Raw genomic sequence first — 26,263 nt, forward strand, 5'->3', positions numbered from 1 at the left:
CGGCTCCCGGGTATTTGTTTATTTGGGGCGGAGGAGGGTGCGCGGGGGACGCAGGCCGGGGAGGGGGCTCGGCGTCCATTTCCGCGCGTCTCCTTTAAGGAAAGCCCTGCCCTACCTTTCCCACCGTTCCCCTCCCCGCAGCCGTACCTGCATTTTAAAAGCGCCCTGTAGCCCAGGGATTGGCCAAGGCCGCGTCCTCCGGGCGCAGAAACTTGAACCGCCCGGAGGGGGGTTGGAAGCCGGGTGGCTGGACTGTACCATCTCCTCGGCGTCCCCCGCGTGCGCCCCGCCCCTCCCACACACCCCCGAAGAGGCCCAATCGGATGGGCGGGGGGGCGGGACCGAGGCTCGAATGCGCCTCTGGCAGGGCGCCGGGCGGGCGGGCGCACGGCGCTGGGGGACGTCGGGGGCCGGCCGCGCCTCTGCCCATCCCCTCGCTCCCCCCGGAGGCGGAGCCGGCCGAGGCGCCCCGCCCCCTCCCCGCCCGGAGTGGGCGGGGCGGCCGGGGCTCCGGGAGCTGGGCCGGGGGCGGGCCTCCGCCTGCTTCGCCCGAACCCGGAGAGCGCCCGGCACCGCGGCCGCCGACGCAGCAGCGGTCCCAGCTCGCCGAGCCCCGAGACCCGCGGTTCCCGGGCGGCCCCGGGCGGACGCTGCGTGAGGGCGCGCGAGGAGGCGCGGGGCGGCCCGCACGCGCCCCCGGCCGCCCCCTGCCCGTGAGCGCACCGGCCCAGCGCCGCCCCGGCGCGGGGAGCGCCGGCCGGGCGAGGGCGCGGGCGATGCCGCGGTGACGGCCCCGCCATGGCGAAGCCCCCGGCGGCGGCGGCGGCGGCGGCGGCGGCGGCGTCGGAGGAGCTGAGCCAGGTGCCGGACGAGGAGCTGCTGCGCTGGAGCAAGGAGGAGCTGGCGCGGCGGCTGCGGCGCGCAGAGGGCGAGAAGGTGGGCCTCATGCTGGAGCACGGCGGCCTGATGCGCGACGTGAACCGGCGGCTGCAGCAGCACCTGCTGGAGATCCGCGGCCTCAAGGACGTGAACCAGCGGCTGCAGGACGACAACCAGGAGCTACGCGAGCTCTGCTGCTTCCTCGACGACGACCGGCAGAAGGGGCGCAAGCTGGCGCGCGAGTGGCAGCGCTTCGGGCGCCACGCGGCCGGCGCCGTGTGGCACGAGGTGGCCCGCTCGCAGCAGAAACTGCGCGAGCTCGAGGCGCGCCAGGAGGCCCTGCTGCGCGAGAACCTGGAGCTCAAGGAGCTGGTGCTGATGCTGGACGAGGAGCGCGCGGCGCTGGCGGGGGGTGGGGGCGGCGGCGGCGGCGGCGGCGGCGCGGGCTCCCGCAGCTCCATCGACAGCCAGGCCAGCCTGAGCGGGCCGCTGGCCGGCGGCGCGGCGGGCGCTGGGGCCCGCGACGTGGGCGACGGCAGCAGCACGTCGAGCGCGGGTAGCGGCGGCAGCCCGGACCACCACCATCACATCCCGCCCCCGCTGCTGCCCCCGGGGCCGCACAAGGCCTCCGACGGCAAGGCAGTAGCCATGCGCAGATCCTTGGACGACCTGTCGGCGCCACCGCACCACCGAAGCATCCCCAACGGCCTGCACGGTAAGGACGGCTCCGGTCCGGGAGCGCGGGTCTCAGGACCACGGCCCCTTCCTCCGGGGCGGTCGCCACTCCAGAACCCTCCTCCAGCTGGCATCCAGACCCAAGGGCTGAGGGATCCCGCGCCCACCCGCAGTGGGGTTTTGGGTGACGTTTTTCTGGTCAAGTGATGGAGGCGTGACCCTGCCCAGCTCCAAGTCCGCAGCCGGGCCGGGGACCCACTGGACCCCACAAATTTTCTCTTCTGTGGAATTATCAGCATTCGTGTCGGCACTGCAAGGCCGGCTGGGGAGCCTCATCCCAACCTGGAAATCCTGGTCCAGGAGTGGACAGTTCTTGCGTGGGGGAAGTGCGTGGGGGCGGGGAAAGAAAGGCCCTTTGAGTACCGGTGAATTTCCCTCTTATTTGGAGCAACAGGCAACCCCAAACCTGAGCCGCGTCGGTGCGTGTGGGGGGCTGGAATTCCACCTGCGGTTCTCTGTGCTGCCTGCGGGCTGAGACTGCCAGGCAGCCCTGCCAGAGGAACGCGGCCAGGAGCCTCTAGTTTGCTATCAGTCCCGAACTTCTCAGGGTGGACGGACCTTTCTCAGCCGAGGCTCTAAGACTTTCCAGAGGAATATGTGCTTGGAATGGGTCCTGGCTTTTCTTCTCTGCCTGCCTCAGTTACCTTGATCTGTAGAGCGGAGTCGATCCCTGCCTTGCGGATTTGAGGGGGAGCTAAAGATTATGCCAAGGGACCTGTAAACTGTCGGTCGCCTTAGAGGAAGTGTGGTAGGTGGTAGGTGGCCTGGGTGTGGGTGGAGGACCTTTGGCCTCAGGAAAGCTTGGCTAGTGTCTTCCACGCCCATGTGACCTGTGGGGCCCCAGCTTGGGTCTGTAGAGCAGAACCTCCGCTGCCATTCCCAGCCCTGGATCCGTGGCTCCGCCACCCGTGCCTCTCCCTACCTCCCTGTTCTTCCACATTTTTGGTGGCTTGGCTCCCAGTTCTAGTGGCAGTTGCTACTCCCTGAGCTATTTGCCTGAAGGTGGAGATTAAACAGCCCTTTCTGGTTCTCTTTAAAGGCTTTCCTGGTTCAGAGAAAAATGTGTCTAGGCTTTAAAGGACTGTTCTTCCCCAGAGTGACGCTTGAGCAGAGGAGGGACTGTCTCTCTGGTTTGGTGGCTGAGTGGCCTATGTGGGGTGTTGGGGTAGGAATCGGACCCACGCAGGTGGGGTGCTCCACCAGGGGCAATTTTTCCTTTATTTACCTTCCCAGCCTCTGAGTTCAGAGCAGGACTGGGTTGAGAGGGATATTTTGTTACCGATGAGCAATCTACCACCAGCACTCGGGTTTCCCATTGTAACTCTGTATCCGACCCCACCTCCCACCACAGGCGGCTGGAGGCCAGAGGAAGCAGCTCAGAGTTTGGTGGTTTCATTTGTGGGGGTTTCTAGGTCTGGGGAGTCAGGAGTCCCAGCCCCAGCCCCTCTGGCCTCGCCTTCTTGCGGGCCTCGTGAGGGGCCAGGTTCTGGGCCTCAGTTTCTCCCAAGGGCCAGGAGGGATTGCTGCAGTCCTTGGCTAGGAAATGTTGCTAGTTTTCAGCTGCGTCATCAGTGACACTTGCCGTGAGTGACTGTTGGCACTGGAGTGCCCGGCGTCGCAGTGTCTTTGCAGGGAACTTCTGTCTTGCTTTGGACACAGAGACGTGGCCCCTGTGTGGCTCAGTGTTGGGCCACAGCAGGGGATGGTGCCAGGGCAGGGGACCAGGGGGGTGACTGGGACTTGAGGTGTCCAGTTTTCCTGCAGAGGCCATGGCCACCCCATAGCCCCCTGTGCTCACTCGGGGTCCCATGCTCACTTGGAACAGGCCTGCCATTGGTCTAGTGGTGGTCAAGCTTGATGTTGGGTGAGAGCCCTGTTTTCACCAATTTCAGTTTCAGGCGGCTTGGTGTTTAGTGTGGTCTCTTCAAGTCGTGCATGGCCTTGAGCTTGTCTCCCAGAAATGCGAACAGGATGGCCAGAAACAAGGAGAGGCCCTTCTCTTAAAAATGCCTTTTAGGTAGTTTTGAGTAGAGGGAGGAGTGGGTTGGAGGTGGGAAAGATATTGCACCTCAGTCTGGGTGGTGGGGAAAGTGGGGTCAGATGCTGGGTGCCTGCCCCCTTGCCCCCAGCTGGTCTCAGTTTGTCCTCCCAGCAACCTGGGAGGTAGTAGTAGTCCCATTTTCAGACAAAGCAAGTGGAGGCTAAGGAAGGTTCTGAGCCTTGCCTGGGGAAACCGTGGACACGGGCAGTGTCTCTGCTCCCCATTGCCTGGGTGGGGTTGCCAGCGTGAGGCTGGGGGTGTGTGGGGGGGTCTCCCAGGGTGGGGCTGCTGGGCGTCGGGGGCGTTCCTACATGGCGCAGGCTGACAGCTGCCTTACATCTCTGGCCTCTGTCACTGTCTAACACTCTTAGTCAGCGGACAGCACTGGTGACTCCCTATTCTCGGTTCCTGACCCAGGTTTGCTCTGGTTCGTGCATTCTGGGAAATGTCACTTCCTTATCGGTGACCACTGAGCAGATGCTTGATAACCCTGTCACCCAGAGAGGTCGCACCATCTTGCGTGCGAATCCACCTCCTGCTTTTCTCTGGGGACAGGTTTCTTCTCTGGGCCTCCGCCTGCTCTTCTGCAAAGTGGGGCCAAACCCGGCGTTGCCCCCTTCAGCCGTCACTGCCAAGGGCAGTCAGGGTCTGCATGCAGTAAGTCTCAATAGTTGTCAGAATCTTCGTCATGCTTGTGAAAAAGCAAGAGGGACCACTTTGGGGGCTTGCCAGGCAGACTTTGGTGTTGTCTTCAGAACTCTGCTGTTTAGACAGCTCGCCTGAGTGTTTGTGACCACAGCACCTGCTGATGAGCTGGGGGCCTGTGGCCTGCTAGCCCTCTTGGATTCTGTGGGGTATGCCTGCAGCCACGGGTTGGGGATGGGGGTAAGGAGGGAGGGGGGTGGTGGTGGGAGGGGGTCCATCTGTATTCTGGGCAGTCCTGGGCTGGGCTGGGCCTGGCCAGCGAGAATGCATATGCAAATGACCTCCCCCTCCCTTGTTTTTGACCACGCTCTGGGCTGTGCTGACCCAAGCCTGGACTAGAGGGCTCTTCGCCGTGGTCCTGATGGGGCAGACTGAGGCAGGCCAACCCCAAACTCTCGAAAGTCAGGTTTGCCCCCTTGAACTGCCAGTTTTCAAACAAAAGCATTTTCAACAAGGTCTCTCCTGCCCCTCCCCCACCCTCCCCTCCCCCCGCCCAAGTCCCTGTGTCTGCATCCTGTCCTCCCCCACATCGCCGTGGCCCCGTCCCCTTTAGCTAGCACAGAGAGACTAGGACCTCCAGCAAGCCTTTGTATGGGCCCTGTTTACTTTTCAAAGTTTGGATTAAAAATTTGAGCTTCTCAAAATAAGACGGTTTTGTCCTCCTGCTTGTGTTTTTGTTGGTTTAAAGGGAGGATGGAGCGAGGGTGGTCTGGACCTTTAAAAAAAGACAGCATGAGTCGGCATGCTGGCCCTGAATAGGTCTTTTATTAGGGGCCTCCCAGCTCAGCGCCCCACGGGCAGGATCACTAATAAGGCAGCTTTTCCTAAACCCAGTCAGGCCTGGGAGCAAAGGTCAGCGAAGACAATGGGGGTGGTTTAGATAAGCCTTTCCCCCCCTCTCCCCAACCTGACCCTGACCTTCCATCCGGGCCCTTGGCGTGTTGGACCCCCCAGAGCCATCACAAAAGGAAGACAGGCCTGGGGGGACTCACTGGCTCACAGCCTGGGGAGGGCCAGGACGTCCCCAGCACTGCACAGTTTATCAGACAGAGCCTCCTAGTCCCCGCTCCATTGTGGTCCGAGCTCCTAAATGGTCCCATATTGTAGATGGGGAAACCGAGGCTTGGAGAGAGCAGTGACTTGCTCTGGGTCCGGTGGGACTGCATGGGGGGCCTGGGCTTGGTGTTGGGTCTCCTGTGTTGGAGTCTGGGCCTGCCACCCTGGGCCTGCTGCCCCTCTGGGCGGGGATAGTCTGGGTCTGTTGGGTTCGGGGAGACTCCCGGGGAAGCCCCATGAGCAACAGAAGGCCTTCTAGATCTTGGTCCTTGGCAGGGCCCCGGCGACCTGCACATGGACACGGGGACGGTTGGGGGTTTTGGGGGCTCCAGAGGCTGGACCTGTGTAGCAAGGGTATGGCTCCTTCCCTCCTGGGGAAGCCAGACCCGTGCCTCGTTCCTGCATTCGTGCGTTCTGGCTTGAGCCAACGTGGCTCATCTGTAAAACAGGGAACGTGGGCTCCGGGCAGGCTTGTGTTCACTGGGAGTCCTTCCTTCGGGTGTTTTTATTCTCTCACTTCTGCCCAGGCTGGCTTCCCTCCTCCATGGCGCCCCCACTCAACACCTCACCACGGCCTGGCCTCTGAGCTCCTGGGGCACAACTTCGTTCATAACCTTGTCCCCAGAGCAGCATGATTATAAGGAAATCCTCTGCTGCTTAGAATCTGTTTTCCATCCACGGTGATTTTCTGCCCTATGCTTGTCGATGTCCTCAGCACAGAGAATTGGAAGCCTGAGACCTCCGGGGAGTTCCAGAACCTTTGTGGGCCTCTGTTTTCTCCTCTGCACAGAGTGGGAGACTATTACCGGCCTTTGGGTTGAGGGAGGGAAGTGGGGACTGTCTCCCACAGGCCAGTCCTCCTCCTCCCCAGCTGGAGAACTGGGCGTGGGGGTGGGGAGTGTGGTGAACCTGACCATTCACCTGTTGGGTGGGTGTGGCAGCACACTGAACCTGTAAACCTCAGTTTCTGCACCTGTCCTAAGGATGTCACCAGAGTCACGTGGACGCCCTGCAGACCGGCCTCCTGTCACATGCTTGCGAGGGCAGCCTGTGCCTGCCCTGTGTCCAAGCCAGGTGAGCCCGTGTCTAGTTGACCAGAAGGGAGGCAGCGTTTCAGCAGGAATAAGGCAGAGGAAGGTCTGCACAAGGGTCTGACCACCGTTGCTGAGGGCACCAGGCCTGTGAGGTGTTCTCATGATGTGTGGGGACCTGGGGTGGCCCCGGACCTGGACCTGTGAACAGAAAGAACTGGAAAGAACTGTGGAGCCCCAAGAAGGAAAGCCTTGGGGCCAGGGAGCAGGCTGTCAGCCCAGGGGTTGTGTCCAGCCCCTGGTGCGGGTGGGGAGCCCTGGAGTGGCAGAGACCGTCCTTCAGGGACCATCAGGAAGAGGGTCCAGGAGGACCAGGTTGGCTCTGGAGGCGAGCAGCACCCCGGGCAGCTGGAGAAGGGAGGGCTTTTTCATGCCCATGGCGTTGGGACAGCACAGACAGCTCTGCCAGGGTAGTGGTGCAAGCGGAGGGCGGAGAAGCAGGAGGCGGCGGGCGGGCCGGGTTTTTGGAGTTTGCCCTTCAAGCCGGAAGGGCCGCATCAGCGCGCGTTTATTGAGGTTACTCTGTCTGAGCTGTGGGCGCCACGCACAGTGATTCATGTGGCCTGGCTTGGGGAGTGGCCCGGTCAGGAGCATTTTTCCCCGGCTGTCAGGGTGAGGCCCGGCTGGGGGCAGCAGGGCAGGAAGCTTGGGGCTCCCAGATGGCCATGGTGGTCCTTGCCATGGGACAGAACCTTCTCTGCAGGTTCTCAGATCCAGTGAGGTGGCGAAGCTGTGTCCCCAGCCCCTGTTGGCCTCCTCGTGACTTCTGAGTTCTGGGCTCAGGCTGTCCTGCACAGCTAGGGGCTCGCGCTGTCTGGCTGCAGCCTCTTTCCACATCGGCTCACACCTGCTGGCACTCTCTGTCCCCGCCTACAACCTGCGTGCCTGGGCCCCGGGCAGGGAATGACTCTGGGATTTCCCAGATGAGAACTAGGCAGTTCCAACTTCCCGGAGCAGGGTGACAAGGCAACCTAGGTGGCGTCCCCAGAGGTTTGGTGACAGGAACAAGCTTGCCTGCTGAAGGGACGCGCTGCTCCTTCGATCCTGAAAAGTCAGGAATGGTCCCATTCCTAGCAAGCACCTAGAGCTTGTCACGGCCACACATTCCCCTGCCACCGTCCCCTGCCCCTGCAGGGTTCTGGGGCAGATTTGGAGCTGGGCTACTTAGTGGGGGATGCCTGTTTTGGAACAAGTCACTTGTTCAAGTGATGGACTCCAGCTCTCCAGGGAGCAGGGCAGAAAGCTCAGGACCGTTATTGTCTCTCCTCTAAGTGTTCTCGGGCTCACCCGGTGTGTGATGTTTAAATAAAGGTATATTCGTTAAGTGGGAAGTGGGGGTGGGGTGGGGGAAGGGAGGGGATGTTGCTGTGTGAAGGTTTGTAAGCGGACCGATAGCAGAGATCTCTGGATCCCCTAGGGAAAGCCCATCAGAAGAGGTCGCAGCTGGAACTGCCTAGAGCCTGAGGAGAAGCCCTACCAGGGACTTGGTGGGGTGTGTGTGTGTGTGTGTATGTGTGTGTGGCAGGTGCAGTGGGAGGGGCTTCACAGATCCCACCTGGCCGGGCCTGTCCACCATGCAGCCCCCAGTCCTGCATTCCGCACTGAACCAGATGTGCCAGACAAGGGCCTGCCTGGGGTCCCCCAGCTGTTCCTTCTGCTGTGCCTGGCCTCTCCCCGGGTCTGTTTTGCCTGCACAAACCTGCTGTGCCTTTGAGGTTCATCTCAGCTCCCGATTTTAGCCACCCTGTCTGAGCTGAGCTCCAAGCACCCCGCAGAGGGAGCGGAAGGGGCCTGACGAATAATCACACCCGCCAAGAGGGCCACCTGGGCACGCGGCTGGGAAGGTTCCAGAGTCTTGAGAACTGGACCTTCTCGCTCCACCCCACCCCATACCCCCACGTGACCTAGTGGGACTTGCCTCACTGCTCTGAGCCTTTTCTTGGGCAAAGCTGCAATCTCAGTGGGGCCCAGCAGGACTTGCCCCTGCCGTGGGAGCCAGGAAGCGCCCAGCACTGTTCCGGGCACATCTGGTGCCCATTAAAAGACGTTTTTTGGAAGCTGCCCCTCTGTGCCGAGGCTGTGAGGCAAGAGGACCAGGGCTGCGGGCACACAAGCTCAGAGGTAGAGGATGGATGGAGGGCCCCCGGCAGGGCGGCCAGGAAGGGCTCCAGCTCCCGCGGGGCCAAGCCCGGGGCGGGCCCTCTTCCCTTCCAGCTCTCCCCGGTGCCTTACGACTCCGGTCAGTTGGCTCAGGAGTTTCCGGCTTTCCCAGGCACGGCATTTCCTCCACCCCGAGATACCATCAGCCACAGATGCCCTGCGCGCTTCCCAGCAGCTCCTGCTGGGAGGGGAAGACCCCACAGTGAGCGGCCGCATGGAGAGAGGCGCCCCACATTGTAACTGGAGGGAAGATGCTTGTTTTTGAATCCAGGAAATAACAAATGGCAAATGGCCAAGGGCAAAGGCCCCCGGTTGATGGGGCAGCCAGAAGGAAGGGAAACAGACCCTCCTTTACTCCCCAGGGCCCCTGGGCTACCTGCTCAGGCTGACATTGGCCCCGTCAGCTGACACACTCCCCACATCTAGGGGTTTGAGGACACAGTGTGCTGCCCGGCGCTGTTCTGTGCGTTGGACAACACAGGTAGAGCCAGTGGCTTCGGCGCACTCCCGACCCCACTGTGTGCAAGTGCCCTCCTCTCTCCAGGCCCTCACGTTCTCGTCCGTAGGCTGGGGAGCTTGGGTGGGCTGTGCTGAGGCTGCCAGAGACCCTAGCCTTCTCTGGCCCCTTGACTCGGAGTTTCTACAATGCACAGAGCCACGAGGAAGGAGCCTCCCGTCCTACCCTCCTGCCTCTCCATGGTCATCGGTCATATCGTAGCTTTGTGTCTTGCCCAGTGGTTGGCCTCAGCTTGGGCCAGGCCTCCCAGTTTTGCTTCTGGGGTGATGGAGGTGACCCGTCCAGCGCTGGCTCAGGCAGGCTCCTGCCTGGCCAGCCTGTCCTCATGAAGGGCTGATGGAGTTACCTGCCTCTGCCATCTGATCTGCTCTTATGGGACTAGGTAACAGTTTGGCACTTGGAGAGTATGTGGGGCTCTGGTGCCTGGTGTGGGGTCTCCCCAGGACAGAGCTGCCTGTCTTGGACTTGAGGTTCCCCTACGTGCAGTCCTGTTTCTGCCTGGTTCATCAGCTTCGCAGGGACGTCTTCCTGGCATGCAGTAGGCGCTCAGCGTACATGGGGAGAGGGTTGGGGTGGTGGAAGGCACTGCATGTGGTGCTCCTTCTTGTTGCCTTTTTTTTTTTTAAGATTTTATTTATTTATTTAAGAGAGAGAGCAGGAGCAGGGTGAAGGGCAGAGGGAGAAGCAGACTCCCTGCCGAGCAGAGAGCCCGATGTGGGGCTCCATCCCAGGACCCTGGGACCGTGACCTGAGCTGAAGGTTGATGGCTTGCTAGCGGAGACACCCAGGTGCCCCCTCTCTTGTTGCTTTATACCAACAGTGGTCAACCCACTTGGGCCACCTGCCCCCCACCACCCTGCCCCCTTTTCCCCATTTGCTCCATTTGGTGCCAAATGGCCTGCAGTTTCTTTAGGGAAAAAAAAAAAAAAAGCAACTCGGGCCTCCCCCCCTGAGGGCGGGGGTTGCTTGTTTCCCCTTGCCTGTTTCTCCAAACAATTACTACCAACTACACGCTTGCTTTTACCAGTCGTTCCTAACCATGGCTGCATACTAGGTATCACTCGGGGAACTTTAGACAATGACAATGTCTGGATGGGCACCCCCAGGGATGGGCCCCACTGGTTCTGGAGGCTTCAGTGGCTGCAGAAGCTTCCTGGGGGTTCTGCTGGGCAGCTGGAGCCTCGGAGCCACGGTGGCCGTGGGAAGCTTGGGAGAAAAGCCACTGGCCCTGCTGGGGCCACCCAAGCTTGAGATGGCCCGTCAGCAGGTGGGCGGGAGGTGGACCCCGGCCCACGCTGGGGCATCGAAGACCCCAACCGGGCATCGAAGACCCCAACCGGTGGGACTGGGGCTGGTGTCAGCTCCTATTAGCAGTAGGGGGGAAGGGGCCTGTTTGTATTTCCCCTCGTTAACCTTGGCTGGCGGGAGTGGAAAGCAGGGATTGAATGGGGATGAGCCTCCCCCCGCCCCCGGCTTGCTCCCCGCCCTCCACCCCCTGGCCACTGTCACACTGCCAGGCGCCGCCTTCCCCACCCCCACTGGGGGGTGCTGGCCCACCCCAGACAGGGTAGGGGCCTTTTCAGGCTGCATTCGAGGGGACAGATGCAGGCAAGGCCGGTGGCACGGAGACAGCAGCTACTGAGAAGAGTCGACCCATTTCCAAAAATAGCCCATCTACTGTCAGGGGAAGCGTCTCTTTGTCTCCCCAAATCAGTCTTTCCGTCTCCCGTCTCCCAGGTTGTAAGGTGGTAAGGAGGCACACTCTTGTCTTGGAATCAGAAGCTCCCTGAGCACCCGCCCCCCGCCCCCCACAAGGGCCCGATTGTGTGCGGGCCCTGAATGTGCCCGCCTGTCCTGTCCTCTGCCTAATGAGCCCGCTCTGGGAGTGGCCCTTTGTGATGGGTTCCGGCCTCGCTGCCTGAGCCAGGGCTCCAGAAGGCTCCATTTCCCCGCTGCCCAGCGTCCCTTGGAGCTGGTGGGACAATGGGAAGCTCCTGGCCTGCCCTTTTTCCTTTTTCTGTGTTTTCTGGAATACACACACACCACTTTTATACCTGGACCGAAAATGAAGCAGCGAGTTTCTCCCTTGCTTAGTGTCTTCTGTCCTGGTTGGCCAGGAGGGTGCCCTCCCCTCTCCCTCCTTCCCCAGCCCCTCCTGTGGGACCTCCCAACACCATTGTCTCCTTCCTCTTGTGCTTTTTCCCCTGCAAACAGGCTCATGTTTCCTCGTCCAAAGCAGTAAACAAAATCCTGTCCCTTCTGTCCTGCCCCCCCTCCCCCATCCCCAGACCAGCCTGCCTCCTTCCCACCTGCTGCTGCTTGCTGCTGGGCAGGCCTGGCCTGGGAAAGGTCCAGTGGCCTCTTGTCCTGGCCTCGGGTGGTGTTTGATGCCCCCTCTGGGCTTCTCTTCTAGAACCAGGCAGTGTGCTGGTTACTGCTGTCTTCTCTGATGAGCTTCTGGCTCTTTCTCTGACGCTCCTGCCCTGAGCCCTCAGTCTGTCTCACTTGTTGCTGCCGACCTTCAGCCCAGGCTTCCAGTGGCCCACTGGTCGCCATCCTGAGTCGCGGACTCTGCTCTTTGAATTTGTGTCCCTTCCTCTCTCACCTGTGTGCGCACACCCTCTCCCTCACTGGTGGCTGCCCTGCTTCAAGGTTTCCCGGCTTAGGCCGTCCACGAGCCACAAGTGGCTGCTTCATTTCCATTTAATTAAGATCAAGTAACATGGAAAGTTTCACTTTCTGAGTCACACTGGCCCCTTGCACGTGCTTTGCACCTGCTGACAAAGCATAAACGGAACATTCCCGTCGTTCTGGAGATTTCTGTTGGGCGGTGCTGATCCAGGTAACTCCTTGCTGGGTCCTGCCACATCTGCTTGTCCACAGAAGGAAGCTCTGATGCCTGAGCATGGGGTCAGGCGTTCCTCCTGTCCCCTCCTGTGGGCTTCAGGCACACAGCAGACCCTTAGGGCTGATCTCCCCTCCCCCCCAAATCCCAAGCTTCCTTTGAGGCTTGGGTTAGCCTCTGGAGGTGGACAGTCATGGGGTGCATGGGGTGCTCTTGTCCACTTGGAAGCCTCAAGCCCCAGTAGCTACAGGTGCCACCTCTGCTGGTGGCCTTGTGTGGGGGTCCACGTGTATGCAGGGAAACCCAAGTCCAGAGAGGCTACCCGCCCTCCGGGAGGCTCTGAGCCCAGCCACCAGCTCCTGATCCTCCAAACCAGGCCAAGAGGCCTGCAGAATCAGAAAACAAAGAAAAAGAAAAAGAAAATGACTTTTTAATGCAGTAGAGTGGGGTGGGGCAGGCAGGGGAATGTACCCAGGCCAGCCTGTGCTCCCCGCCAGCCCCCAAGTAGAAGCGTTCTGGAGGGGCTGCACACCCACCCTGGCCCAGGGGTGACCAAATTTGAGCATGGCTCCCTCCTTTTGTTTAATTTAAGATTTTTATTTATTTTTTTATTTAGTTATTTCGAGTGCGAGCAGGGGGAGGGACAGAGGGAGAGAGAGGCTCTCAAGCAGGCTCGGTGCGGAGCCCAGAGATCTTGAGTCGGACTCAGATCCAGAGTCGGACTCAGACGCTCACACTCACCCAGCTGAGCCACCCAGGCTCCCCTCCCCGCCTGCCCTTCCAGATTCCCGGGCTGTGACTGTGCCAGGTAGTGGGCGGCCTTGCCGCCTCAACTGGGGTTTACGTGAGCTTCCTGTGCCCAGCTGTGGGCCCTTCCTGCAGCCCGTCTCTGGCAGATGTGACTGTGTGTGCCACACCGGGGGCTCTGGGCGTGGCCCCCTGGCTTGCTGTGTCTCCTTGTGTCCTAGCTACTGAGCCCGCTCTGTGTGTGTGTGTGTGTGTGTGTGTAGGGGGTGTGTGTGGTCAGTGGGATATCTGTGAGATCACAGCGGGATGGAGCTCTCTGCCCTTTCCCCTGCCAGGTCCTGGGAAAAGGGGCTGATGTTCTGGCTTCGATGACCTTGGGGGCCGGGAAGGTCAGGGGAGAGCCCTTATCTTACTGTGGTAATTCGGACAGTGTCCGTGGTGGGAGGAGTTACGGTGGGTGGAGGACCCTTGATGTCCTGCCTTGGAGGTTCCCCCTATGAGGCGGTGTGAGGGGGTGGGCATTCTCCTGCTGCTGCTCCCTTCCCCACCCTGAGGGCACGTCCTGCCCAGCTGCCTCTGCTGCCCAGCCTCAGCATCCCTCCTGCCCACCAGGGGCAGAGAGTGTGATCAGGACACCCTGGGGATGCCCCTGGCCCTCCCACCACCCAGGTCCCCAGCCCAAGGGTGGCCTGCGCCTGACCCCGCTTTCATCTTGCCTTTCCCCCTGCAGAGTCCTTAATCCCGGTCTTTGGAGTTAAGCCCTTGCTCTGTACAGGAGGGCCTGGCCGTGGGCAATGTGATCCGTGATCCGCTCCCCATTGTGTGGAGCTCCCCAGTGTGTGGAGCCGATGACACGCCCTGGGAAACGCCTATGAAAAGACCCCTTGTTTTCCGTGCAGCCCCCGGGAGAGCAGAGGCGGAGCAGCCAGCCCCCTGGCTCTGCCCTCCTGTCCTGCAGCTCTTTGGCACAAGCTGGGGCCCTGGAATGTCCTAACCTGGGCTTTATTTTAGGAGGGAGATGCCTGGGCCCGCTCAGAGCCTCATTCTGGCCCTTCAGCAGACCCCAGCTGCCTTCAGGGCAGCTTTGCCCTCCCCTCCGTGTGCGCCTGTCACCCGGTGCAGTCACCGATGTGGAGTCGTGCGTTTTTCCTGGGACATCACGGCCCAGCTCTGACTGGACTTCTGGTGCTCCGTGGCCCGGGAAAGGCCAGCAACCGCCGTAGGAGGGTTCCTGAGCTCCCTCCCTGCAGCCTTTCCTCCCCGCCTGCCCACCCTCAGGAAAGTCCCCTCAGGTCCCACATGCAGCGGGGGAGGTGTGCAGGTGTCTTCCCTTCAGCTCTCTGGGCCTCCTGGACGCGGGTGCTGGTGGCTGGCTGCCTGTCATCTGGCAGGTTTGGAGGACCAGGTCTGTGCCCGCCCCCGGCCGCCCCCGTCTTTAGAGGGATCTGCTGATGTTTTCGTGAAACGTTTGCTTCCTGGACTTCTCGCTCGTTGTTTCCATTTGGCCTTGATTTCTGCCCGTTTTCCCGGAGCCTCAGTTTTTCCGTCTGTGAGATGAGGCCGTTGGACCGGGTCCTCAGAGACTCAGAGACACTGGAAGGACTTACCGGTGAAGTTCTAGATGCCTGGGCCTTCCCTCGGCATCAGCCTGGTCCGTGAGGCTGCTCCCAGCCTGGCCCCTTCCCGTGAGGCCGAACCAGTATCTCTTGGGTTGGGTTGTGGGTTTTTTTTTCTTTTTTCTAGCCCCTCCCCCAATACACCTGTTGCTCTGCAGCGTTCAGAACCGATTGTGGCCCAGTTTCTAACCTCAGGCCCTCTCCATGCAAGTGCTTGCCCGGGTGGGGGAATGATCTGACCCAGAATCAGGAGGCAGCAGCCAGAAGGGATCATTTGCCACCTTCCCCCCACCAAGGCTTCTCTCTCCCAGCCTGTCCTCTTGTCGGTCTCCCATGCCACGTCCCCGAGGCTGCCGGCCACGCAGCCGCTGCCAGCAGGAGCAGAATAAAAATGGAAAAGTCTTCTCATTTTCTTCTTTTCAACGCAACCTTGATCCCTCCTTCCTCCTCCTACAGACCGGGCCTCCGGTGACTTTTGAATAGTCCCGCAGGCTCCCTTTTCTCTGGCTAAATACACCCGCGTTGGTGTCTTGTTTGCCTTAATGAAAATGGCAGGCTTGGGAGCATCCAAGGGAGGCCCAGGAGTGTGGAGGAGGCGATCTGGGCGCCAGACTGACCCAGCCAAGGACGTTTGACTTTGAAAGGTGCTAATTTACTCCCATGCTGGCTGGTGTTTTCTGCATCCTGGGTACCGGGGCGGGGTGGGGGTGGGGGTGGGGTGGGTGGGCAGGCGGGCTCTGTGGGGAGGGAGGAGCCCTGTATCCTTCTGAGATGGCGGTCTCCCCAGCCTCATCCCCGTTTGCCCCTTGGTGGTTTGCTGACTGTCCGCTGGAAGAAGCAGGAAGGAGGGTCCCCATGGGTGAATGCAGCTGGGAAGCCTGGGCGGCCACAAGGTGGACAGGGAGGGCTCAGTGAAGGGCGGCCAGGAGAGTGGGTAGGGCTGGGGGGAGATGGAAGGGGTGCTGAAATGGGCTTGCTGGGTCCTCCCTGCAGACGAGGAAGCTGAGGCTTGGCTCGCGTGTGCTGTGGCTCTGCTCAGTGGTGTAGCACACATTTCTGAGTCAGCCTAGGGCGTGGGGCTGCAGGCTGGCGGGACCACCCGCTGCCGCGTCCTGCACCTGGGAGTGAGGTTTTGGGAGAGGTGGGCTCAGCCCACTGCCACGGCAGAGCCATAGGCATGGGCAGGGAGACTCTCAGGGCACATTAGAGGGGTTGTTCCGATGCAGGGGCACCTGCTCGGCCAGGACCACCTCCCACCAAGCAAGGTGCCTTCTGGCCAGTGGCTCCCCACCACACCAGGCTCACAGCTGGTCCAGTTTGGCTGGGGACTCCCTCAGAGGGAGTGGTGAGGGGCAGTCTGGTTTGTGGAGGCGCTCGGAGGGGATGAGCCCCCCCCCCACCTCACTCCTGACTCTACTTTGTCACCTGTGAAGCAGACCCTTGGGTTGGGGACCCCTAAGGGCCACCTCACAGCATCAGACTAAATCCATCTTTTTTTTTTCTAATACATAAGGAAATTAACAAACGGTCTCCATCAGAGACCTTGAATGGGACTTGATGCTGACCATTCACATCACTCGCTGAAGCTGTTTCTGGTCATGATTTGTAGAGGATGAGCGGGAAGAGGGTCTTGGAAGGGAGTGACCGACCATAGTAGGGCAATCACACACCCCAGTGCCCTTTCCTCCTGTCCCTAGATTGTATCCTTCTGGTCCCGTGATGATTGGGCGACCTGGCCGGCACCTGAGCAGGTCCTGAGGACGGGTCCTCACGCCTGAGCTCTGGTCGCGGGTCCACTGCTGCGATCCTAGACAAGGTAAACCCCCGGGTGCCGAAGTGGCATCTTCCCGGCCATAACTTTCCTTCTTCCCAAATGACCACCCATTTGTTCTAGAGAACTTATAGAAATAGGAACCTTATGGCCTCTGTGAGCCACTGAGCTGGGGGCCAGTGGGGTCGTGTCAGTAACTGGTGTGTTTCCTCGCTTCCCCTGGTGGACGGGCTGTAGACATGGGCGTGTCCAGGAGATGATCAGGGACATTCTCGTATCTGGTGCGACTTCTCTCCTCTCCGTGGGCTGGGGGGCAGGTGCGTGGACGTGGACGTTGAGTTCGGGTGAGCTCAGGCTCTGGGGGTTTCTTCGCTCTGGGGGCACGCTGGGTTTACTTCTGCCACATGACAGATTCCTTCTGGCATGTCACGCCCGGGTGTCGTCTCTGTCTTTGGTCTGATGTGAGATGTGTAATGCTGCTGATTGGTCCAGGGGTCCCCTGACAGGGGTTCCGCAAGGCCAGATGTCTGCTGCTACGGGAACCCCGCTGGGGTGGGAGGGGGGTGAGGATGCTCCCGGCTCCAGGCTCCAGGTGTCTCTCCGACAGACATCTGCCCTGCTGGGGGTGTCTCCTGCAGCTGCTCGCTCACCTGGTCCTTCCAGGCTGTAGGCTCCAGCTCCCCCCACCCCCACCCCGTGATTTATCACTGCTGGAGAGGCAGAGCAGCCATCCCCCCTAAACAATCCATGGCTCAGTCTGGAGAGCTTGGAAGACACCGGGAGTCTGAAAATTGAAATTTAAAAATCATCTGTAATCCTCCCCTCTGGAGAGAAGTGATGTTGGCGTTTTGCTCTGTTCCCAGATCAGGGAATGCTGGGTCCCAAGGGAGCGCTACACACATCTTTCTTTAGCTTTTTATTTTGAAATCACTACAGCCTCTCAAGAGGTTGGTTGCAGAAGTGGTAGACAGGGCTCCCGTGTACCCTTCGGCCCGCATCCCCCCGGGGCGACCTCTTAGCATGGGATCCAACCCGGACCGTGACATCGGCACGACACAGTGGCCAGACGCAGATCTTAACTCGGATGGCACGGAGCTCTCCCTGCGTGTAGTGTGCAGAGTTTCATGGACCTTGTCACATGTATGGAGTTGTCTTGCTCTTTTAAAAATAAACTTTGCTGTTTGCAACTGTTTTTAGATTCACAGATCCTTGAGAAGATAGGTGGAGTTCCCTGAAGCCCGCACCCAGCGTCCCCGCCGGGACCTCCCCGCCGGCTGTTGCACCTTGGTTGTGATGAATGAACTGATACGGATACATTAGTAGGAAGAGAATCCGTCTTTCTTTCAGGTTTCCGTAGCTTTTACCTAATGTCCTCTTTCTGTTTAGCACCCTATCTGAGACACACTTCTTATTTTTAAATTTTTTAAAGATTTTATTTATTTATTTGACACAGAGAGAGAGAGAGAGGAGGGGCAGAGGGAGAGGGAGAAACAGGCTCCCCGCTGAGCAGGGAGCCCAATGCGAGGCTCAATCCCAAGATCCTGGGATCATGACTTGAGCCGAAGGCAGACGCTTAATGACGGAGCCACCCAGGCACCCCCAAGACACGTTTTAAAAGAACAGTTTGCCACATAATATCCCTGCAGTTGGTAATCTCGCCTTTTTTCCATGAGATGTTGAGAATATCTCACTGCGTCACTAACTGTTCTTTGAACACGTCTTTGCTTGCTCCTTCCATCGCGTGCACAGACCCCGCTCCCCTCCCCCTGCCAGGGGAGCTTCCCAAGGGGGGCTGAGCTGCATCTTGGCTTCTTTGGTCATGATAGCCTGTCCTGACAGGGTGGTCCTAGGGGCCAGGTCTGGCACAGCCTTCCTGGTGAGGAGGGGACAGCTTTGGAGGCACACGAGCACCCCCCCACCCCGAAGCGAGGGGCATCGCCTGGAACGTCTGAATGTGTGTGAACATGAGGACATGCGTCTGTGACAGACCGAATCTGGTCACTTGGGTGCGGAGCGAGGCAGTCGGGTGGGGTAGGGTGGAGGAAGAGGTCATCAGTGTGCGGCTTTGCCCGCACGGGCCCGCCATCTGGGTGTGTCCCATCGCCTCTGTGAGCCTCAGTTTCCCCCAGGGAAACCGGGCACACTCAGATGTCCTTCACAGCCTGTGGAAAGAAAAGCCCAGACTGGTTTGTTGGCCGGGGGTGGGGACTTGCCAAGATGGGGTAACAGCTAGGACCACAGATTTTAAGAGTCAGAGACGGAGCAGCCTCATCTGTGACCAGCTCCCGAGTACCACTGCACAGCCTGGAGATTGCTGGGTTTAGAATAGCTACTCCGATCGGGGGCCATTTCCAAGGGGTCGTTGACCCTACCCCTTTGTGGCCTTTGAGGGCCGGGCCACGAACAGCAGGTCCCGCCGACAGGATGTTTCAACGCCAGCCCATTGAGTGATCCCTCTGGAAATCCTCCTTTGGCTCTGGGGCAGGCAGGCGAGAGAATTGAGCACAAAGGGGACCACAAGACAAAAGGCCCAGTTGTCGCCCGTCTGGTCAGGGTCAGTGGGTGCCCCGGGCCAGGGCAGGCAGAGCCAGTGGGCAGCTCGCTGGATTTCTGCCCACCAGTGGCGTGGCCACGAACGTGCTCCGAAGGAGGAGAAGGCCAGATGGAGGCCAGACCCTGGGCCCGAGGTGCCGTGCCCCGTCCTTGCCTGGCAGCGCCGTCCTGTGACGTGGGACTTGGCGTGTGACTTCTGGGGCTGTGTCCTTTGCCCGTGGGGTCCAGACCCACTTGGCGTGGCATAACGGGCGGTCTGCTCACAGGGCCCGGTGCACCCCGCCTGGCCCCGGTCCTCACTCTGCCGAGCACAGTGCTGTATGTGGACCTGTGCCGTGGGACTGGGGGGATCGTAGTTGTTGGTCTCACTTGGCTCTCTCTGTCCATCTTGGTGCTGGGGTTTCACCCTCCTGCTCCCATCCTCTGCTCCAGGATTGTCCCCTCCAGCTCTCACTCTGCCCTTCTGGAATATTCTTCTTGAAACATAGTCCCTGCCCTGCCCCCAACCCTGCAGGGACCCTCTCCTCAGCACCGAGTTCCGGCTGCTGGGAGGTGCTCTGGGCTCTGACCCAGACTCCTTTTCCACACCCTCTCTGGTCTCTTCCTGAAGCTTCTGAGACCCCAGGCCAGTCCCTGAATACCATCCAGGCATTTCCACACCCTGGGCTTGGTCTGGCCTTGGCTGTCTTCTCCCTGACCTCCAGTTCCCTCCCCCTTCCTTGCTGTTCTCCCTTCCGCTGGAAAATCCTGCTTGTTTTCCAGCTGTGGCTGAAATGCCACCCCCCTTTCCGCATTTCCCCTCCCCCAGTGTCCACACGGTCCTCTTCCCTTTGGCCCCCATGCTCACTGTGGATCTCTGAGATGTATTTCTTTCTGTCTGGGTTGTGACTGTTTCAACACGGGCCTCTGCCATGGATTCCGAGGTCGGTGCTGGTCCTGGGGACCCAGGAGTTTGGGCTTGCCGTTTCCTGACCCAGTGGCTCTGGCCACCTGGATGGCCGAGTTCCCGGAAGTGTGGCTCTCCAGTGGTGGCCCTGGGAATGTGTGGCTGGGGCGGGGGCTGGGTGGGTGGGGCCGGCCCCGTGACTCACCCCAGCTGCACAGGGGGGTCTGGCCTCAGGCCACTTTGGGGCACACAGCCTGATAGCCCTCTGTGCCTTCCTTAGTCAGGTGCAGGTGGTGATGTCAGGAGAGGCGAGGGCAGGGGGAGGCTGGTGCGTGAGCCTCACCCCGGCTGCCCTCCCTCTAGTCAGGGCCCCTCAGTGGGGTGGGTGGGCGGGGCTTGAGAGTCTGCAGTCAACCTCTGTCCTACCCTGGCCTGCCTTCAGTGATCCCAAACCTGCCTCCTTGCCTTTTGGGCCTACACCGTTCGGTGTTTCTTGCCTGGGCTGTTTGGGGCTCGGTTCTGGGAAGGCTCAGAGGGGACAGGGGCTGCCTTGCTGCCCCTGGATGTCTGGAACACTCTGGGCCCTTCCTGAGTGCGCTGTGGGTCCTGTGGGATGAGCTCGTAGGAGCCTGGGGGTGGGGGCTCCCCTGCCTGTCCCAAGCCCTGGTTCTCCTCACCTGTGGTGGCGGCCACCAGCTGCTCAGGAACGATGACCTTGAGCAGCCGACAATGACCGAGGAAGCCGAGGTGAGGGCTGCGTGGCCGCTCAGTGCTCTTGACCAAGCTCCCCGAGAGCAGGGCCCCAGCTTGTCTCTGGCCTGCCCTGTGCCCAGTGCCCGGCCTGGGGCAGGAACCGGAAACGGGTCCCTGGGTGGTAGGGGAGCTGAGGAGGTTGGCTTGGGGCAGACAAGGGGTGGGAGAAGGCGTGCGTGCGTGTGTGAGAGAGAGAGATGCTGTGTGTGAGTGTGTGTTTACATGAGTGTGAGTGTGTAAGTGTATGTATGAGTGTGTGTCTACGTGAGAATGTGAGAGTGTGTCTGCATAAAGTGTGAGTGTGTCTACATGACTGAGGTGAGAGAGCATGCCTGTGAGTGTGTGTGAGATCACGTTTACTTGTGTAAGTGTATGTACGAGTGTGTGAGAGGATGTCTGCATGAGCAAGTGTATGTGCGTGAGTGCGTGTGTAAGTGGATGTACTAGTGTCAGCATGTCTACGTGAGTGTAAGCATGTGTGAGTGTCTACGGAGTGTGCACGTGTCTATGTAAGTGTGTAAGTGTATGCATGTACAGAGAGCGTTTTTTGAGTGTGCAAGTATATGCATGAGTCTGTGAAAGCGCATCTACATGAACAAGAGTGTGCCGGTGGGGGTGTGTCTACGTGTGTGAGTATATGTGAGTGCGTGTCTGAGAGCATGTCTCCGTGAGTGTGTGAGTGTGTGTGTTAGTGTGTCTGCACGGCGTGTCTGCGTGAGTGGACGTGTATGGCCACATCACAGCTTCTGGTTTTGCTTCCCCCTTCGGTGGACGGCTCGACACCGCTGGCCACTGGTGCGTGGCCTTTAGCCTGGGAAATGGGAGCGAGCCCAATTCCGTTTCTTCTCATCTCAACGCTGCTTCTGTCACCTCCTCCCAAGAGCAGAACCGGCCTCCCTGAGCTCTCTCCCCACTGGGCGGTGTGACTGCACCCATGGAAGGGTCTAGGTGACATGGGGTGCTCATGGTGCCCCCCCTTTGTCCACGTGGAGGGTGACCCTCTGCCCAGCGCCTGGGCGGGTGCTGGAAGCAGCACTGAGGACATGCAGCCCCATCCTCTCTCGTGCTTACAAAGCCTCATTGCAGGTGAGGAAACTGAGGCATGGAGCATGGCGGAAGCTGCCCAGGTCATGCCCAGGGAGCCCTGAGATGCCCCTGGGTTCCAGCGTGTGTGTTTCCCCCGTGAGATGGAGCCCAGGGGGATCCTGGACCAACAAGTTGGAGACATGGGGGGGTGGGGGCGCCCACCATGGTGGGTACCATCCTCTCCGCTGTGTCCCTGGGGCACAGGCTGGACCCCTCGGCCAGTGGAGGAGGAGGTGCCCTGGGGGTGTGCGGGAGAGGCCGGGGGTGCAGTGCAGATCGGGGTCGCACCCCTGCACACAGTAGGTTCTCAGAGGGTTGTGTGTTCGTCCCGTTTACTGAGGGCCTCGCACAGGAGTGACGGCAGGACACAGGTTGGGAACCACACGGCAGGCGGGCTGGGAGTCTTGCTTCTGGGGAGGTTGGATCCAGCCTGGCTGGGGGCAGGTGCAGCCGCTTCCCTGGCTGATGTCTTCTTGGGCTCCCCGATGGGGGAGCGGACTCCCTGGGGCATCTGGACCTTGGTGCCCCCTGTGCCCCCAGGCGGCCTGGGTGTGGTTGGAGAGCGTGTCCGTCAGTGTGGGTAGGGGCTCTGACGAAGGCATCTGGGGTGGTGGAGTGGGGAAGGTGGCATGGGAAGAGTTGCTGACTTGCTGTGTTACCTCGGGCATGTGGCCTGCCGTCTCTGAGCCCTGATTTCCTGCAGAGTGACTGACAGGGCCCCCACCCCTGAGTCCCCAGTGTGCGGTAATCCCAGAAGAGGGCACGCAGGGAAATGTTCGGTGCTTTCCAGGCAGCCCTCCTCGGAGCCTCTGAGGTTGGGTGGGTCTGCGTGTGGGCAAATGGGAGGCTCTGGGGGGAGCTGCGGGCAGACTCGGGAAGCGCTCCCACCTGTCCTGGGATCCCATGTGGATGTGCATGTGGACTGGGCTGCTTTTTGATAGTCCTGGGTCTCACAGGTTCTTGAAGGTGAGGCTGTCGTGGACAGAGGGACAGGGCCCACAGTGGGGTTCATGGCATGTGTGTGGACCTCCCAGGGACTGGGTGTTACCAGGTCAAGGTGGGGGTGAGCCCCCCGGGGGCTCCTCCTGGGCCAGCTTTGTCCTGTTCAGAGCAGGAGGGGACGCTGTGTGCTGTCTGGCCAGCTCACCTGACTTGCAGTGACCCTGGGACCATGTTTGCCGTCTCGGGGCTTCTGGCCCTGGGTTTCAGATGTGCTCAGTGGGGAGGGCTAGTAGCCACACTCCGAGTTTACTAAGGCAACTAGGCCTCCTCACCAAACATCACAGCTTGACTTAGTGATCCTTCAAGCCCCTTTGATGTGCCCTCGTCCCCCTTTTCGGGATTGTGGTGTCTGTGCGGGGGGTGGAAGGAGAAGGGACCATCTGTCTAGCCATCCCCACGAGAGGCGCAGGGATGGGGGAGGCCTGTGGGGTGAGTGGGGATGACGCTGCTTTTTCACTGCTCCTTGCGTTTGGATGGGAGTGGGGGGATCACCTCTGCTCACAGGTATCTGATTTGGCCCAGAGGGTGGCTCGCATTCCTAATGTCTGTCCTGGTCCCCTGGCCCCTCAGCCATCAGCCGAGACCCATACACTGTCTGTGAGGGTCAGCCCGTGGGGCAGCATCAGACCATCGGTCCCCGTGTCCCAGAGTGCGCTTGTTCTAGAAGCTGCCTTCCCGTTGGCTCTGCGTTATCCCCGAAGGCCTGTGAGGGTCCAGGCCAATCAAGGCAAGGCCAGGGAAGCCTGGAGTGGGGCGATCTCTTCTGCATGGTACTGGCAGCCCGCTGTAGGGCCTGGAACTTCGATGTTTGCTGTGCGCCGAGCCCGGCTCAGAGGGCCTGCAGCAGGCCCGTCTGCCACTTTGTTGTCCAATTTGAGGGGAAGAAAGCCTCCCGCACAAACATTTGTGAGAGATTTCCTCTGATGTTGCCAGCAGGCATTTTTGTAATGCTTTGAGCTCTCCTGAGTGATCACTAGGTGCTGGAGCCTGCCGAGCCCTGCTCCGGTGGGTACCCTCGCGACGGAAAGGAGCGGCCAGGGCCCCGCGTGAACAGTGGGAGGGGCCCCCAGGATCCGTGCTCCTGAGTCACGGGGCCTCTGTGTCTCCTGAGGTCTTGGTCATGCCCCTTGCAGCCTGGGCTAATGCCCCTGGAACATCCTAATCCTGGAGTGCTGGCTCAGGGGCAGGAAGCAGGCCCCACCCCGCAGCTCCTGAGTCAGGGAGCTTGGGCAGAACAGGACGGATCCTGGGGCGGTGCCAGTTAAACAGGAAGGAGGAGGCACCGACCGTCCCTGCAGAGGCTGGGACCTGGCCCGATTCCGGGTGAGCTCCGCCGGGCCACCCCCTGGCTGTAGTCCCCACCCTCCAGGGTGTAGTCCCCACCCTCCCCACCTTTCCTCCCTGTATCTAGTTGAAGCCATTTGCTAAGTGCCCTTGACGGGCACCCACTTCTTGTTGGGGGGGGCTCTGGGTGTTAAAAGTGGGATGACCCACGGGATGGCCAGTGCCCCCCTGAGCGGCTCCCATGGCCCGTCCCTGGGGAAGGACCTGACCTGTGAGCCCGTTACCCTCCAGATTCCCCCGCTGCAGGCCCTCTGTCGGTCCTGCTCTGCGGAAGTGGAAGTGGGAGCGGGCTTAGGAATGGGCCCAGGTTGCAGAGCTGGGAGTGGTAGGGCCAGCAGGCCAGCTGACCCGGCCTGCCAACCAGTACAGCCCTCGGGACAGGCATGAGGACGAGCCGGATCACTGCATGCAGATGAGGCCCCCACGCCGTGCTTGGCACACCGACTGCCTCCGCGCCGGGCTCTCCTCTCCTTGTCCCTCGTGGTCCGTGTCTGTGCCCAGTGGACCTCCCGGGCCTCCTTCAGCTTCCTCACCTCACTGCCCTGGGTCTGGATCGAGCTTTGCGCAGTTCTCTGGGCCTCGGCCAGGAAGGGACAGGGAGACCCTGCCAGGCGTGGGTCCGGTCCTGGTGCGGAGGAAACGCGCTGCGGTGAGATGCTGCCCAGCCGTATCTCTGCCTCCCGGTCCAGGCGGGCTTCCCGCAGAGAGTCCCCAGAGCGGTTTCACTTCATCGAGCCGCCCTGGGGCAGGTCCCTGTAGTCGTCCTCCGAGGCCGTGGGGTGGGGAGAAGTCAGAGAGCGCAGCCGGGGCCAGGATTAAAGAGCAGGATTTCACCGAGGATTTGTCTGAGAATTTAACCCCTGCACAAGGCAGGCAGCCAGGGGTGTCCTTTCTCAGTGAGGGTGTCTGGTCAGGATCTGGGGTTCCACGGCATGGCTCCTGCCGGTGGCCATCGCATCTACCCTTCAGACACCAGGATGAGAGCCTAATTCTAGGGAGGCAGGATCTGGGAGAAGCCCTGGGGCAGCACCCTTGTACCTCCCAGCCTCCCAGCTTTTTTTTTTTTTCCCCCCCAAAGATTTTATTTATTTATTTGACAGACAGAGATCACAAGTGGGCAGAGAGGCAGGCAGAGAGAGAGAGGGAAGCAGGCTCCCTGCTGAGCAGAGAGCCCGATGTGGGGCTCGATCCCAGGAACCTGGGACCATGACCAGAGCTGAAGGCAGAGGCTTTAACCCACTGAGCCCCCAGGCGCCCTGCCTCGCAGCTTCTGAGAGCGTGTGGCATCCTGGGATGTTCTGCAGGTTGGTTCCGAAGCAGGCATCGGCATTTCCAGAAATCTGAAGCTCAGAGACACCAGGAGTGCTGCTCACTCACTGAGAGGTGCAGGGGCCCTGCCTGAGTGTGCCCGTCTCACCACCCTGCACCCTTCTGTGGGGGAGACACAAGGGGTGTGGAGGGTCTCGGGCGGGGGCTGGGGTGAGGGGTGCATTCGGGGGGTGGTGGGTGTAAGAACTGAGCTCCCCTGGAGGGCTGCCATTGCCATCCCCTGCCCCCCGCCCCAGAGCAGCCAGGCACAGGGCCTCCTCCCTGGCCACCTGCTGCCAGCAAGGCCATCGCGGCCCTCTCCTCCGTGGGGATCAGGCCCAGATCTGGGGCGGGGCACCTGATGTGGACGCTGTGGCCTCAGCGGCTGCTTGCACGACCCTGGCAGCTGACGCTCCTGCTGGTCGGGTGGCTCAGGGCTGTCCTCTGTAACAGCTGAGGGTCCGGCGCTGCTTTGTGGGGGACTCAGTGACCTTCAATGGCGCTCCAAGCCGACTTCCCTAAGGTGCGGCCTCAGAGGCAGCACCCTTCTTAGTCTGCTTGTGTTGTGGTGACAAAGCAGCACAGACCGGCGGGCTCACGAGGAACAGAAATGTACTGCTCACAGCTCTGGGGGCTGGGAGTCCAAGGTCAAGGCACCAGCTCAGTTGACTTCTGGCGAGGGCCCGCTCCCCCCACAAGCCGGGGCCTTCCCGTGGTGTCCACACAGTGGCCGGGGCTGGGACCTGTCTGGATCTCGTTTATGAGAGAACGTCCTCCTGGCCTGAGCGCCTGCCAGAGGCCCATCACCTCCGGATTTCGTGGGAACACACAGACCGTTGGGACACCAGCCCACGAGCCCGGCAGAGCCCCATCCTGGGCGCTCCCTTTCTTCGTGGTGTCTTGGCTTCCCATGCCTCCTTACCCTGCAGGGAGCCCCAGGACGTCCCATTCTCTGCCCTTGTCTCTGCACCTCTGGTGTTGGCTGATGGATGGCGCTGGGGACACGTTGCACGGTGGCCGCAGGGCCACGATGGGGATGTGGTAGCCAGCTCTGCCTGGCTTCTGGGCGCCCCCAGAAATGGCAACGACTTTACTTGTTGCCTTCGCCAGCAGGCTGCATCCTTGGGCCTTCCCATGTTGTGTCTCCCACGGTCACCCTGATGCCTGG

General features: G+C 60.8%; 1 protein-coding gene across 1 annotated transcript in view; it reads left to right on the forward strand.

The window, feature by feature from the left end:
• The first annotated feature begins 798 nt into the window (after positions 1-798).
• CCDC85C (coiled-coil domain containing 85C) overlaps positions 799-26,263 on the forward strand; it is a 73,934-nt gene continuing 48,469 nt past the window's right edge. Inside the window, exon 1 of the mRNA XM_044231628.1 lies at positions 799-1,594. Coding sequence (XP_044087563.1) covers positions 799-1,594 — 796 coding nt within the window. The remainder of the gene's footprint in view (positions 1,595-26,263) is intronic.

Source organism: Neovison vison, chromosome 13 (assembly GCF_020171115.1).
Source record: "Neovison vison isolate M4711 chromosome 13, ASM_NN_V1, whole genome shotgun sequence".
NCBI classification, from domain to species: domain Eukaryota; kingdom Metazoa; phylum Chordata; class Mammalia; order Carnivora; family Mustelidae; genus Neogale; species Neogale vison.